This window comes from Artemia franciscana, chromosome 15, assembly GCF_032884065.1.
Source record: "Artemia franciscana chromosome 15, ASM3288406v1, whole genome shotgun sequence".
Lineage (NCBI taxonomy): Eukaryota > Metazoa > Arthropoda > Branchiopoda > Anostraca > Artemiidae > Artemia > Artemia franciscana.
In genome coordinates, this window is record NC_088877.1 from 13,652,898 (window position 1) to 13,669,579 (window position 16,682).

General features: G+C 34.3%; 1 protein-coding gene across 1 annotated transcript in view; it reads right to left on the minus strand.

Annotated features, from left to right (window-relative positions):
• The window catches only part of LOC136036533 (cGMP-inhibited 3',5'-cyclic phosphodiesterase 3A-like), a 266,516-nt gene that overhangs the window by 156,610 nt on the left and 93,224 nt on the right, over positions 1-16,682 (minus strand). Inside the window, exons 6-7 of the mRNA XM_065718837.1 lie at positions 15,599-16,386; positions 3,990-4,148 (exon numbers count right to left, since the gene is read on the minus strand). Of these exons, the coding sequence (XP_065574909.1) occupies positions 3,990-4,148; positions 15,599-16,386 (947 nt within the window). The remainder of the gene's footprint in view (positions 1-3,989; positions 4,149-15,598; positions 16,387-16,682) is intronic.

Below are 16,682 nucleotides of genomic sequence, written 5' to 3' on the forward strand. Positions count from 1 at the left end.
CTAAAAATGATATTAATTCCAAATCCCACGTTTTTTTTTATTTTACACATCCCACTGTTTTAGCCTTTTTCCTATTCAAGTACAAATGACTAAATACGACAAAACTAATACTTGTTCTTGAATAGCTATTCATTGTTAATTACAGTTTGAAAATGATTTTAAAACTATCTTGAAGAGTTCTTATTCTGGGAAAGACGGACCAATTAACAGCCATCAAGAACACTCAACCGTAATTTACACTGAAAAATCAACACGAAGTCACTAAATTAGAAACTACGCCGCATCTGTCTCTTCATCTCTAACCTTGGCAAATTAACAATCTGCACAGAACAAAAAGTTCACTTTCACCCATAAATCTAAATTTGAACCAGGTTATAAAAAGCTACAAAAGATTAAAAATACCAGACATTCAAGCGAAAAAGACAAGAGCCAATTTCAATAATAGCTGACACGGCTCAAAGGTTATAGTAGCTTCAAAGCTATTCACAGATTAAGCCACATTTAGCATTACCTAGCACCGTAATGAGCATCTAGTTATATTGTGGAAAAAATTCAGAGGATTCTTTACTTTGTACTTCTATTGCAAGAAGAAGAAAACAGAATAATACAGAACAAACTTTGCCAAGAGAGAGAAAACAAAAAAGCCAACTATTTGAGCATTAATCGACACTCGTCTTTTGCAGACACAAAACTGTGAGAAAGAAAAGATAAAATAAAATAAAAAGCACACAAAACTATCATGAGCTTGTCACGTTTCTGGCGCGTAATGTTCACTAAATTAGGTTTTTGGTTCTATTGATATGCAAAGTCTTCTTCTTCTTCTTCGTTTCAAAGAGTGGGACTGTGCAACAGTCTTTGCAGCTGTTCCCACCTTATATACTACTACTATATGTTTATGGAAAGTTGGTCCTAATCACCAAAATGTGATGAAAAAATTGAAAATATTTTAGAACTTTAAACGTTTAGTTTTCAGTGTTTAATAAAAAAAATTTGGGGTATTAAAATACAACAAAAAAAAACAACAACTAGGATTAATTGCATCGTATTAGCAGGGTCTTGTCTTGCTCTCTTGACTCAATCCACACCTAAGACAAATTCATTGAGACGAATAGTAAGTAAAAATTCATAGTATCAATTCCAATCAAACAGTTCGTAGTAACGAACTGTAGTAAGGAGCGACCCGGCTCAATAGTAACCAAAACTCAAAAAACTGGGATTTTGATATCAATAGCTACATCAAAGGCATTTTAATGCTGATTTTCAATATATAAGTTTAATCAAGTTTAGTCTTACCCATCAAAAGTTATAAGCCTGAGAAAATTTGCCTTATCTTAGAAAATAGGGGAAAACAACCCCTAAAAGTCATAGACTCTTAACGAAAATCACACCATCAGATTCAGCGTTTCAGAGAACCCTGTTGTAGAAGTTTCAAGTTCCTATCTAAAAAAATGCGGAATTTTGTATTTTTTGCCAGAAGGCAGATCACGGATGCGTGTTTATTTGTTTGTTTGTTTTTTTGTTTTGTTTTTTTCCCAGGAGTGATTGTATCGACCAAGTGGTCCTAGAATTTTGCAAGAGGGCTCATTCTAACGGAAATGAAAAGTTCTAGTGCCCTTTTTAAGTGACCAAAAAAAACTGGAGGGCACCTAGGCCCCCTCCCACGCTAATTATTTTCCCAAAGTCAACGGATTATAATTCTGAGATAGCCATTTTACTCAGCGTAGTCGAGAAACCTTATAACTATGTCTTTGGAGACGACTTAATCCCCCACAGTCCCCGTGGGAGGGGCTACAAGTTACGAACTTTGACCAGTGCTTACATATAGTAATGGGTATTGGGAAGTGTACAGACGTTTTCAGGGGGATTTTTTGGTTGGGGGAGGGGTTGAGAAGAGGGGGATATGTTGGGGGAACTTTCCATCGAGGAATTTGTTATGGGGGAAGAAAATTTCCATGAAGGGAGCGCAGGATTTTCTAGCATTATTTAAAAAAAAAAAAAACAATGAAAAAATAAATCTGAAAAAGTTTTTTCAACTGGAAGTAAGGAGCAGCATCAAAACTTAAAACGAACAGAAATTATTACACATATAAGGGGCTCACCTCCTCCTAATACCTCGCTCTTTACGCTAAAGTATTTTTAGTAATTTCAACTATTTATTCTACGGCTTTTGTGATTCAGGGGTCATTCTTAATGAATTAGGACAAAATTTAAGCTTTAGTGTAAAGAGCGAGGTACTGACGAGGGGGTGAACCCCCTCATATATGTAATAAAAACATGAGAATACAAAAGTTCGTTACGTAAGCTAATTTATAAGTTACGTATATCTTTTACTAATAAAAACATTCGTAAAAAATTAAAAGTTCTATTTGCCTTTTTAAGTAACCAAAAAATCGGAGGGCAACTAGGCTTCCTCCACCACTCACTTGTTTCTCAAAATCATTCGATCAAAATTATGAGAAAGCCATTTAGCCAAAAAAAATAAATATAAAAATTCTGTTTTAATTATTCCTCTGCGGAAAGCCAAAATCAAAACATGTATTGATTCAAAAACGTTCAGAAATTAAATTTAAAAAAAACCAGTTTTTTTTAACTGAAAGTAAGGAGCGTTTTACTGTTTTAAAAAGTAAAGTTGAAAGAGTCAAAATTTAGCGTAAAGAGCGGGGCGTTGATGAGGAAGCAGCCCCTTTTATATACGAAGTAATTTCTGTTCGTTTTAAGTTTTAATGTCGCTCCTTACTTTCAGTGAAAAAAAACTTGTTTTTTTTTTACTCAATCACTCTAATAGAGGAATCTCCCAACGGAAGACTAACAGCCTTTGTTCTTCTCAAAATTTTAAAGTAAAATATATTAGCCTAGTCTTAGAAAGACGATGGACGTGGTCTGAGCCAAACAAGGGAAGTTGGCAAAGGTTTCCAAACACATCTCATTACCTCCTGACCCCAGTTTAGATCATGGGTGGCCAGCCCAAATAATCTTATGGTCAATTTTGGGAACGCATTATAACTCCTTGAGCCTCATACTAAAATATATTATTAGTCCTCCCACTCTTTACGCTAAAGTTTGACTCTTTCTCACAACTCTAATTTTTAAGCAATAAAAAACTCTAGTGTAAAGAGCGGGGCGTTGAAGAGGGGACAGCCCCCTACATATATGGAATAATTTCTGTTCGTTTTAAGTTTTAATGTCGCTACTTACTTTGAGTTAAAAAAAAAACTTTCTGTTTTATTTAATGTATTAAAAGACCTTATTAATTTTGATTGTTTAGATCGGGATTTGAACCTGAGATTGGTTTTTCATTAAACAGCTCCCGAAACCGTAAAGTCGAATGAATGTCTTCATTTTTCCTCGCCTTGACTAGACGATTAGAACACTCAAGCTAGGAACTCAAAATTTTATAAAAACAATCTTAATATCTCAAGAAAGGGAACTAATAAGTACAGAAAAAGATAAAAATAAAAAAATGAAAAACTCTACACACAATTTGATAGAGGGATAGCAGATGGCACTGTTGTTAAACATTTTTTAACTGTTTGTTTTGAAGTCTAACTGTTGCCCTCATTGAGTGTTCAGTTTTTCCGAACATGGCCCTGGCTTTTCGTAACTAGATTCACACAAGGTTTAACCCCCCCGAAAAAAAAACCTACTCGTAAAAAAATCCAAATCATAATATTAGACAAACTGAACGATAAGGGCATAGGACTCCATCTCTGGGGTAATGGTGCTCGGTTGCTTATTTAGAAGTTATACTGATAACTAATATAAAGCAAAGTGATATTTACTTTGATACTCAAGTGGAAGGGCTATCTGACTCGGAAATCCACTGGTCATCAGATGAGAAAAGCAAACCTGTTTAAAACACATTTAGAGCTCTTTTCTATTCAATTACAACTGCAATAGGGGAAAATATAGCCCAAAAAAGAGCTTTTTTTTAGAGCGAAAAAGGAAAAGTAAATGAAAGAAGTAAAAAAAAAAAAGGGAGAGTTACTCACCGAAGAAAGAACGAGATCCCCTGTTTTTTCCAATAGACTAAAAATAGGAAAGTCCCACATCTGAAGAGAATTGAGCAACGGATCTGAATCCATAAGATCGAGATCGTAGACAGCATTCCCATCCCAGGTTGTAATGATCCGTGAAGTCCGGACAGATGACTAAAATAAAGAGGGGAAGCAATGATAAATAGCCACTCTCCATTGCTTAAACATCCTTCTATTTTGTCTCCTTTGACGCAAGTATAAATAATCCTAAGACAAAGTACGGCAGCGTAACTTTTACAAGTTCATACAAGTGCAGATTTGAGTATTCCAAATATTTTCAGTTATCCGACTCCTAATACATTTCCCCTCCTTAAAAGTTATTCCTTTTTTGACGTGAACAGACAAGTTTCCTAGAGCAAACGTTATTATGGTATGTGATTGTGTTTTTAGCCAGGTGGCATTTTCTTCTGCAGTAAGACTCGCCAACCAATCAGAGAATATAGTAGGGGATAGATTAACTTGGAAAATACTTCTTTTTTATTGTTGTTTCTGTATATCTTGCCCCGAAGAATAGCTCTTACTCGTCAGAAGGTACGTGGATTAGAAGTGAACAGAAGCATAAATAATCTTAAGACAATGTACGCCAATATAATTCTACAAGTTCGTACAAGTACAGCAATGAGTAATTAAGTATTTCAGATATTGTCATTTATTTTACTACATTATATAAGACCGTTTGGAATCCAAAAAGACTGAGTCCACTTTTTTAGTTTCTTATGGTTTTTGATTTGAAAGGCCTTGATATGCCCTTCACTACTTACGCCCAAAATAGAATTTCCTAAGAAAAAAACTTAATACCCTCCCCCCCAAAAAAAAACACATTTTGGACATTGAACACCATTAGATGAGTCTGTTAGCTCTTCTTGTTGATTATATTTTTTTATTCTGGGTAATGTCTTTAGTGTTAACATTGAAGCGTCGCGTGTTAACTTCGTCTGCGATGTTTAATTTTTTTTTTTTTTTATCGTACGCCATGGTTCCATTATTTTCTTAGTAACTGAGTGTAAAAGTATTCTCGTGTCTTGTCTTATAGTTTCTTGCTAAAAAATACTAAAAAAAGGAAAATTTTAATATTTCGTTTTACGAAAAACAAAAACAAAATGTATTCGCAATAATTTAAGCAGAAATACTAACGTCTTTAATTTTTCTACTGTCTCCTGGTTTGTTTGACGAGAAATATTTGTCAACTGAGCCACTGACATAAAAGTTTTTTTTTATATTTAAATACAAAGAAACTCTCGGAGAGACTACAAAATGACTATCAAGACGAATGCAATTCTTTTTCATGTCTTAACTGTAAACTCTTTTTTCAGACGGATAACACAAGGTCTTTAGAAAAACATTCTGTGGTAGCACAGTAAATTGATGCTCTCCTTGGCAATACGGGGCCCTTGGGTTGAATCCCACCACCGTAAGGTTAGGCGGCAGACATGCTCCCTATCCCTGTAAAAAAGATCTGGCAACTGAAACGTGAATTCGATGCCATATGTGCCACGCCTGACTCTGAGAGATTTCTATACTATCCTTTCCTTTGAATCAAAATAATTAAGTAAGCATGACTGCACTAGACCCTCAAGGTCCGAACCGGTGGTGCTGATCTCCATCTCACGGCCCTTCAGTCAGGAAGTGCAACGGGGGGTTGGGGGACAGCCATCCTTTGCTTTTGCACACCCTTCTGCTTACTTTCCCCAGATATCTCCAGGTACCCATTTAAAGCTGGGTCAACTCTGGCTTAGCTTACAGAGCCATGCCATTGACCCCGTACCAAACTAAATAACTCGCTACACTAGGGATCAAACCCGTGCCCCTTGGACAAAGAATTCTCATACCAGCGCGCCAACCACTTAGCTAGGACGGCTTAGCTGAAGCAAAGAAGTCTTACAAAGTAAAACTTTCTGACAGAAGATTTTCTTTTTTTAAACATAATAAAGCCAAACCTAATGGTTAAAATCCAACATTAACATTTCATACTTTGGTTCTTTAAAATGACCCGGATATTTTTATCTAAAAAAAAAACTCATGAAAAAAAATACCTAAAACCTTCCACCAAAATATTATTTTTATTTATGTTTTAAAAACATTTTATGGGTAAGAAAAAAAAACACAACTTAATAAATTCATTTCTAGATACTCAGTTGTCTAAATTTCACAAGACAGTTCAAAAAATCTTTCAATTGTAAAAAGAAATATTAGAAGTAATAAATAATAAATTTGGAAATAATAAATTTAGAAATAATAAATTTGTAGAACAATAAATTTATTTCTGGTAATAATTTAGAAATAATAAATTAATAACTAGAAATAATAATTTATTTCTAGATACTTGGTTGCCTAAATTTTACAAGACAGTTTTTTAAATCTTTCGATTGTTGAAATAAATAATAAATTTAAAAATAGTAAATTTATAGAACATTAAATTTATTTCTAGTAATAATTTAGAAATAATAAATTTATAACTAGAAATAATAAATTTATATCTAGATACTTGGTTGCCTAAATTTCACAAGACATTTAAAAATCTTTCAATTGTTGAAAGAAATAACAGAAATAATAAATAATATATTTAGAAATAATAAATTTATAGAATAATAAATTTATTTCTAAGAGTAATTTAGAAACAATAAATTTATAACTAGAAATAATAAATCTATTTCTAGATACTTGGTTGCCTAAATTTCAAAAGACAGTTTTAAAAATCTTTCAATTGTTGAAAGAAATAATAGCAATAATAAATTTAGAAATAATAACTTTAGAAATAATATATTCAAAGAATAATAAATTTATTTCTAGTAATAATTTAGAAATAACAAATTTACAACAAGAAATAATAAATTGATTTCTAGATACTCAGTTGCCTAAATTTCACAAGACAGTTTTAAAAATCTTTCAATTATTGAAAGCAAAAAGCCTAAGAAAGGATAAGACAATATTTGGAACCTAAATTCTTATAGAGGTATCTTATGATGCATTAAAGAGTGAATAAAAAAATCATAAAAAAATATCTCACTTTCAAATTCTAACAGGTATAAAATAAAAAGTTCAAAAGGAAAGTCAGGAGCGAAGTTAAAACCTAAAGTGATTAGAATTACCTAAAAAAGCAGGGATATCGCCCCCCTGTGCTTTTTCTAAAAAGCACACTATCCGCTTTCCTTTGTTTTAATACTGTCGAAAAGAACTTGCATTTCTCTATAAAAATGTTAGATTTCACCATATCCATACAAGGGGAGTGAGGTGGGGTGACAAACATCCCCTCTCACCTCAAATTTTGAAATTAGATATAATTGTACACAAATAAATAAAGATACATTTCTTTAAGAAAAAAATTCCAGACAATTTATTCTTTTTCGGAATGAATTTCTAAAGTTGTGACAGAATTTCTATACAAATTATCTACATTAGATATTTATGGTGGGCGGTCAGGAAGGATCACCTAAGGAGGGCAGGACACAACCGATTAAAGTGCGTCCAAGAATACCCCATCCAAAACTGTCTCAGAAAAATATGGCTCACCCGACCAAAATGTGGTCAGTTGCGCCCAAATTATTTTTATTCGCACCATATCAAATTCAGAAAATATTTTCCCTCTTTAAGTTTCGACTAAGTGCACTTATGGTTAACTATTTATTTAATTATTTTTTTTTACTTTTTATCCAGAAAAGCCAATAGCAACAGTAAAACAAATATGCCTGGATACCTCCATTCTAAGTAACCTAAGATAATAAAATGTATACAGTATTTTCTGACATGAGTTCTCAATATGTCGGCTTGGAAATATTCCATTTCCCTTCGCCTATCTAATAGAAAGTGAATTTACGTCAACGATATCAGTTTCTTAGAAATCTATCATTTATTGAAGCTTAATTTTGACATCACGAAATCTTGTCGCCATGAAACGATGAGCGGGTTCAATTTTCGAATTACACAATTTTGCGTATTAATACTAGAAAATCACCTGCGTTTGGAATTAGATGTACTTTTCTTAGGTCTGGACAATAATTAATAAAAGTACACCACAAAGTAAAAGCGCCTCAAAAATTCTGTCAATACTTTGAAAAAGACTGAAAAAATTTCCGTGAATATTATCACGAAGAATTCTCACCTTCAGCGCTTCATAAAAATTGCAAAAAATATAGAATAAAGTAGGAGAGAACAAAAGGCAGTCATAAGTAGAACCATAACAGAAAGTGTAAGAAACTTGACTCCTCTAGGACTTAAAGCTAGGGCCTTATTCCAGATAGTGTGGTACACGCAAAACGTGGGGCAGAAGCCTCCAGCAGCCAGAGGGGAGCCAGTGCATATATGAATTGAAATGTCTGTTCATTCTGCTCAGCCCATTTTGTAGCTAAACTATTCAAGCTAAAAAAATTAAATTTTCTACAGACAATCTTGGAACCAAGAGAATGCCAATCTATATACTTTAGTTAAAGAAATATACAAATATATGTATAAACCGAAAATATAAAGTTATGAACAAAATGGTAGCTATTTAAACGTTTTCATGTATTTTAATGATGGAATAGAATAGTGAAAACAGCACAAGTGACGCGAAGGTCATCTGTGAAGGCCAAGAGCCCAAGATAGTATATCTATATATATATAAAAATAAGTTGTTTGTTTGTGTGTCTGTCGACTGACGTCATGTTTGTCGACTGACGTCATTATGAGGATTGAGCATTATTCCGTCGTGAAGTTGTTTGTCGACTGACGAAATTACAGACCGGGACAAGGGGACACAAATGACGACCGGGACGCCGGGACACATGGAATATAAATGACGACCGGGACACTCAAAGATAAATTACAGACTGGGACACCGGGACACAAATGACGACCGGGACACAGGAAATATAAATGACGACGGGGACACAGGGACACAACTACAACGGGGACACCGGGGGGCACAGGGAGGATATATAAATGACGACGAGGACACAGGGAATGTTCGATTAGCAATCACCATCAACAAAGCTCAAGGGCAATCATTAGAATAATGAGGTATAGATCTGAATACGGATTGTTTTTCCCATGGACAATTATAAGTTGCATGTTCAAGAGTCGGTAAACTTGACAATCTATTTATATGCACAGACAATGGGACAGCGAAGAATGTTGTATATTCGCAAGTTTTACGTAATTAAAAACATATATATATCTATCTATATTCACAGGTGGCCGGGAAGTCATGCATAGCATAAATAATATTGTTGAGCTTCCAACGCATCAGTTATTTATATAACATAATGTCTGTTGGAAGGCCCAAAAAACGAAAATTTGCAGTTACAGTTACTATAAATGATGAGTCTTTGGAGCTAAGACTTGAACTATCAAATGTGATAAGATGATAAAATCGACAACCTGGGCCATCAATTGGAACAACACCCAAGCGAGCAACTAAAGCAAAGACCATTGCTAAATTGACTGAAGTAATAAAAATCCAAAAATGTTCCAAAAATGAAAATAAAGAGCAAAGACAAGGGCGATAAGAAGATATGCGAAAACGACAGTTAGAGCACATGTCAAAAATGAAAATAAAGAGCAAAGACACACGCGGTTAGAAGACATGCGACACCGAGCAATTGAGCGAGTCAGAAATTAAAATGAAGAGCAAAGACACATGTGGTTAGAAGAAAAGAGGCGGCATGTCAAAAATGAAAATGAAGAGCAAAGAAACCCACGGTTAGAAGACATGTGATGTCGAACATGTGAATGAGCCAAAATGAAAACCAAGAGCAAATACACACGCGGTTAGAAGAAGAGCCATAGTGCGGCAAAAATAACAAGAGCTAAGAGCTCATATGGCACTAGTGACGAGGTCGGAAGAGCCAAGAGCTCATATGATATGAGCTCTAGCAAAATTCTAAGAATCAATAGATTGATTTAAAAGGAAAATAAGAGGCTTAATTCCAGTCGGGATTTAAAACAAGAGCTCTGAGTCACGAGGTACTTCTAAATATCAAAATTCATTTAGATCCGATCTCCCACTCGTAAGTTAAAAATACCTCAATTTTTCTAATTTTTCCTCTCTAAACCGCCCCCCAGATGGTCGAATCGGGGAAAACGACTTTATCAAGTCAATTTGCGCTGCTTCCTGACACACCTGCCAATTTTTACCGTCCTAGCACATCCAGAAGCACCAAAATCACTAAAGCACTAAACCCCACACCTTAACTCCCCCAAAGAGAGCGGATACAGTCCGGTTACGTCAATCAGGTATCTACGACATTTACTTATTCTACCCACCAAGTTTCACTCCAGTCTCTCCACTCTAAGCGTTTTCCAATATTTCTGGTTTCCCCCTCCAACTCCCCCCCCCCAATGTCAACAGATCTGGTCCAGATTTGAAATGAGAGCTCTGAGACATGAGTTCCTTCTAAATATCAAATTTCATTAAGATCCGGTCACCCGTCCTTAAGTTAGAAATACCTCAATTTTTCCAATTTTTCCAAATTAAGAACCCCCAGCTCGCCAAAAGAAAACGGATCCGTTCCAATTATGTCAATCACGTATCTATAACTTGTGCTTATTCTTCCCATAAAGTTTCATCCCGATCTCTTCGCTCTAAGCGATTTCCAAGATTTCTGTTTCCCCCCTCACACCTCGATTTTACGTTTTCCAAGAATTCCGGTTTCCCCCTCCGACTCCCCCTATATCACTGGATCTGGTGGGGATTTAAAATGAGAGTTCTAAAGCACAAGTACCTTCTAAATATCAAATTTCATTAAGATCTGATCACCTGCTCATAAGTTACAGATACCTCATTTTTCTAATTTTTCCGAATTACTTCCACCACCACCCCAACACCACCAAAGAGAGCGGATCCGGTCCGGTTATGTCAGTCACGTCTATTGGACTTTTGCTTATTCTTCCCACCAAGTTTCATTCTGATCTCTCCGCTTTAAGCGTTTTTCAAGATTTCCAGTTCCCTCCTCCCCCCAATGACACTGGATCCAGTCAGGACTTATAATGAGATATCTGTGTTACGAGGTCCCTATAAATATGAAATTTTATTTATCTGATCACTCCTTGGTAAGTTAAAAATACCTCATTTTTTCTAATCTTTCAGAATTACCCCCCCCCCCCCAGCTCATCCAAAGAGAGTGGATCTGTTCCGGTTATGTCAATCACGTATCTAGGACTTGTGCTTATTTTCCCCACAATGTTTCATCCCGATCCCTCCACTCTAAGGGTTTTCCAAGATTTCCCCCCTCCCCCCAATGTCACCGGATCCGGTCGAAATTTAACATAAGAGCTCTGAGACACTATATCCTTCCAAACATCAAATTTCATTAAGATCCAATCACCTGTTCGTAAGTTAAAAATACTTCATTTTTTTAATTTTTCCATTTTACTGTCCCCCGACTCCCCCCTCCCTAGATGATCGAAACAGGGATATGATAATGTATAATTTAATCTGGTCAGGTTACTGATGCGCCTGCCAAATTTCATTGTCCTAGCTTACCTGGAAGTGCCTAAACTAGCAAAACCGGGACAGACAGACAGACCGACCGACCGACCGACATAATTTGCGATCGCTATATGTCACTTGGTAGATACCAAGTGCCATAAAAACGAAGAGCAACGACACACGTTGTTAGAAGACATGCGACACCAAAAATATTAGCTGATGAAATGAAAATCAACCTGGACAGCAAGAATCAAAACTTGTGAAAATCGAAAATAATAGCGATGATTATTGGTTTTGGGATTTTGACATGGATAAGGTCATCAATGCCTACCAAAATCTTTGCATGAGTTGTCTGATGTAGACCAAATACTGGAACTGGAGGGACTCCAACTGCCTGTTGTGGTGCTTCTCCACTCCAAATTTTTTCTCCTCCATGTTCTATAACTGGTAAAACTTTTGTATAAAATATTCTTTTATGCATTTTTAGGTTTTCAGTTCCCATTATCGTCGAGTTTCTAAGAATTACAGACATGACCACATTGCCTATATTGATTATTTAATCAACATGACCCTTTAAACTTCCATTGTCCTATAAAACAAATCCTAAATATTTTATTCGTTTACTTACATTCAGTTCCTTGAAATTAAGTTTAAATCTATAATTTTCTTCATCACTTACTTTCCTTTTTTAAAATAACAACTTCAGTCTTTTCAATATTCAGCCTAAATTTTTTCATCTGCAAATATTCTTTTATGAGACTCAAAAGCGTTCAGATGCAGATCTTGCAGTGTACTAGCCACCGAAGCAATATCATCTGCAAATAATAAAAGTCATAGTTTTTGGGTCCCTAGACTAATTTTAAGAGCCCATCTATTTTCTAGCAAATCAACAAATATCATTTACAAAAATATCAAATAATTTAGGAGAAAGAGTACTGCCCTGTTTTACTCCCAGCTTAATAGTAAAAAGCCTAAAAAACCTGTTACCAACTAATACGATTCCACTCACACAAATCTACAAACTCACTATCAGCCTCACAAACAAATGAGGGAGGCCAATTCTCAACAGGGCATCCTTCAATAGCTTTCTGTCGATACTATTGAACACCTTAGGTTCATTATAGCCCTAGAAAGTGGGGTTGGACCACATTTTTCGTACAGCCTACTGTTTGAAATACGGTCAGTCAGCCGGGTACCCAGAACAATCCGTAGGCAATTTCTCTGGAAAACATCTAGCAAATCTCCATCCCCTTTTCGGAGCGCCAATGCTTCAGAGCCATATATAATCACTGTCGTCAGTGTAGCTCCCAATATTCTAATCTTGGTTTGCAGACTTACCCTTATTCGTATTTCTCCAAACTTTTTTTATCTGTGAAAAAATACCCTGAGCCTTGGCTATTCTACTTTTAACATCTTCACTGCTCCCAACATCTTTACTGATAAAACTATCAAGGTAAATGAAGCTGCCCACCTGATCAACCTTTTCGTTACCCAACGTCACCTTTTCATCTTCACTTATCCCTGGCTTTAGTGACTTATTCTTCTTAACATTAATTTTCCTAAACCTATTCTAGCATTCTGAACTTCCAAAATCTCCAAAGTTCATTCATTTTGCTCACACTTTCATCTAGGATGCTAAAATCATCAGCATAATCAAAGTCCATGAGAGCTTTTCCACCCCATTTGATTCCGTGGTCTCTCATTGCCTTTCCTCATTGCCATTGCCTTTCCATATGTATATATATACATATATACATATATATATACATATATATATATATATATATATATATATATATATATATATATATATATATATATATATATATATATATATATATACATATATATATATATATATATATATATATATATATATATATATATATATATATATATATATATATATATATATATATATATATATATATACATCTAGTAGTGTCTAAGGTTAATTTAAAACTGAAATTTTGGAAAATACCTCCTGGGAAGTTATGATGCTGGTAGACTCCAGGATGAGAATTCGAGTGGAACTTTCCAGGAATAGTTATATACTAAGCTTGAGAGTTTAAAATTTGACAATGTGGAAGATGGTTGGAATCATTTAAAAAAAAACAATTTGCAAAATTGCTGATGGTGTCCTAGGAAGGAGAGTTAGGACTGTAGCTAGGAATAATAGTGAAAAAGCTTTATGTTTAGTAGAGAGGAGAAGGGGCTTGTACAATAATTATTTGGGTGATAGATCTTATGAAAACAAAAAGAATGTAACGAAATGGAGAAAGCATAAAAATATGAAGTAAAGAGGTATGAACTAAAGCAATATGAAGCATAAAAATATGAACTAAAGAGGTGTGAAGTGGAGGCCAGGGACAAAATTGCCAAGGATCTGGAAAATGCAGCTAGACGGCATAATAGTAAAAATTTGTGCTAGTATGTTAATAAATTGAGAGGCAGTAGTCAATCCAGACTTGTCCTAGTTAAAGATAGGAACGGGGCCACAATTAATGATAAGTTAAGAGCTAAAGATAGATGGGCAGAACATTTTGAGAATGTGCTAAACCGAGATTTTAACGATTTTAGGAAAACCGTAACCGATGTGCTAAACGATTTTAGGAAAACCTTATTTAAACCACTGTATAAGAAAGGGATAAAAGTGAATGTGGTAATCATCGGGGCATTAGTCTGGTCTCTGTAAGTAGCAAGTTACTTAGTAATATGATACTTTTACACTGAGAGATGCTGTAGACAAAGTTTTAAGAGAAGAACAGTGTGGTTTTGGAAAAGGTGGAAGATGTGTCGAACATATTATCACTCTTAGGTTAATAATTGAGAAGTGCTTGTGTTGTCCAACACCTTTGGTCCTCAGTTTTATAGATTATGAGCAAGCGTTCGATTCTGTTGATAGAAGAGCCGTAGCAAAGTCTTATCTTTGTATGGTATACCAGCCAAATACATTAAAGTGATTAGTCCTATGTATGAGAATAACGCTGCTGCGGTTAAGGTAGGAAATGAGGTTAGCAGCTGGTTTTGTATTAAATCAGGATTTTAGTGGGGTTGTTTTCTATCGCCCTTTGCATGGATCATTTTAATGGACTTTGTCTTAAGGAGCACAGGAAAGGCAATGAGAGACCACGGAATCAAATGGGGTGGAAAAGCTCTCATGGACTTTGATTATGCTGATGATTTTAGCATCCTAGATGAAATATATATATAAACTAGCTGTTGGGGTGGCGCATATATATATATATATATTATATATATATATATAAATATAAATATATATATATATATTTATATATATATATATATATATATATATATATATATATATATATATATATCTATTATATATATATATATATATATATATATATATATATAAATATAAATATAAATATATATATATATATATATATATATATATATATATATATATATATATATGTATATATATATATATATATGTATATATATATATATATATATATATATATATATATATATATATATATATATATATATATATATATATATATATATAAATATATATATATATATGTATATATATATGTATATATATATGTATATATATATATATATATATATATATATATATATGTATATATATATATATATATATATATATATATATATATGTATATATATATATATGTATATATATATATATATATATATATATATATATATATATATATATATATATATATATATATATATATATATATATATATATATATATATATATATATATATATATATATATATATATATATATATATATATATATATATATATATATCCAAGCTACGTATCCCTCCTTTCCTCCTCCTCCTAGGGGAGAGAATTGGTTCCTATTACGCTTAAGTCCGTGCCACTGAACAAAATGGCACATTTCGCGTCATTGTCACGTCTCTGCAAAACGTGATTAGAAAATAGGTTGAAAGGCCAAGTAAGCATAGCTTTAAATGTTAAGAGCTAGAGTACAGTGAACGAAAAAGGCTTTGATTTTTTTTTTTCTTAAAGGCTTTGAGCCATTGAAAATTCTACCAGTTTACTCGATACATCAATATACAATGTTTTCGAATTAAAAAGGCGAAAAATGTGCAAAGACTTTCAAGGACCAATTATTTTAATTTACCTCCTCTGATGATTCATATCCTGGCACATCCAAATTAGTTTGGTCTCTGGTCGAAGCGTCAGCTTCTGAGTCGTCGTCAATCTTTAATCCAGTTTTCAGTTGAATATAAGGGGGAGAAGGTGGACCACAACCTATATCGTCTTCCCCATGATCACTAGAGCCGGGACTATCAGATGATTCATAATCAGAGGTCCTTGGTTTCCCAGGTCTCTTGGGTAAAGGTAGTCTAATAGTAGGTAATGGCCCGTTAGGCATTTCACCTTGCGGACTATCCAACTGCTGCCGATGGAAATTATGATTACAACATTTTATGCGTTCTGATTCACTATTTTCGTCATCAGCCCGATCATCACTAATTACCCACTGATCACTCGCACTAACAGCAGAGCCACGTCTACTAGTAGATCCTCGGCGATTACTTCCAGAGCCTCGACGACTGCTAGCAGCCGATAAGGATTGAAGAGGTTCCTCGTCCTGTTCTATGCTGTGACTCCTATCTGAATGACTAGATACAGTTCTTGGAGATTCTCTTCCACCAGCAAGAACCTCTAGGTGTGAAATATCTGAAGATGTTAAAGGATGAAAGCTACAAACTGTCTTTCTTTCTTTCATCAATCGCTTCGCAGCGGAACAATGTTGTCCAAAAAGGGCAGTAGTTGAAAAGCTTCGGTTTTTATGTGCCATATAAGACTGTGGAGATGAATGATGGGAAAGGTGATGACTTTGCTCGTTTGATCCGACAGTGCAACTATTGTGCTGAGGACTTGTGACAACAAAAGGCTGTCCATCTGAAATTGAAGGATGCATTGTTACTTATAGATATCTACAATATAGATAACCTGCTATAAAAAAGTCAACTTTGAATTTAAAAAGTGTTCTTTTTGAAATCAGAACTTGAAACTGTATTTATATTAAAGGCTAACTAAGCAAATTTACACGATTACTAAGACTAGCTCACCACAGCGCTGTCTCGTTTATGCGTGTTAGATAAATTTATCTAAGACGCTACCCAGTATTAGTGAGCAATTATTTAAGGACAAAGGCACATATATGGAGAGGCTATTCTATGTACATCAAAGTGTGG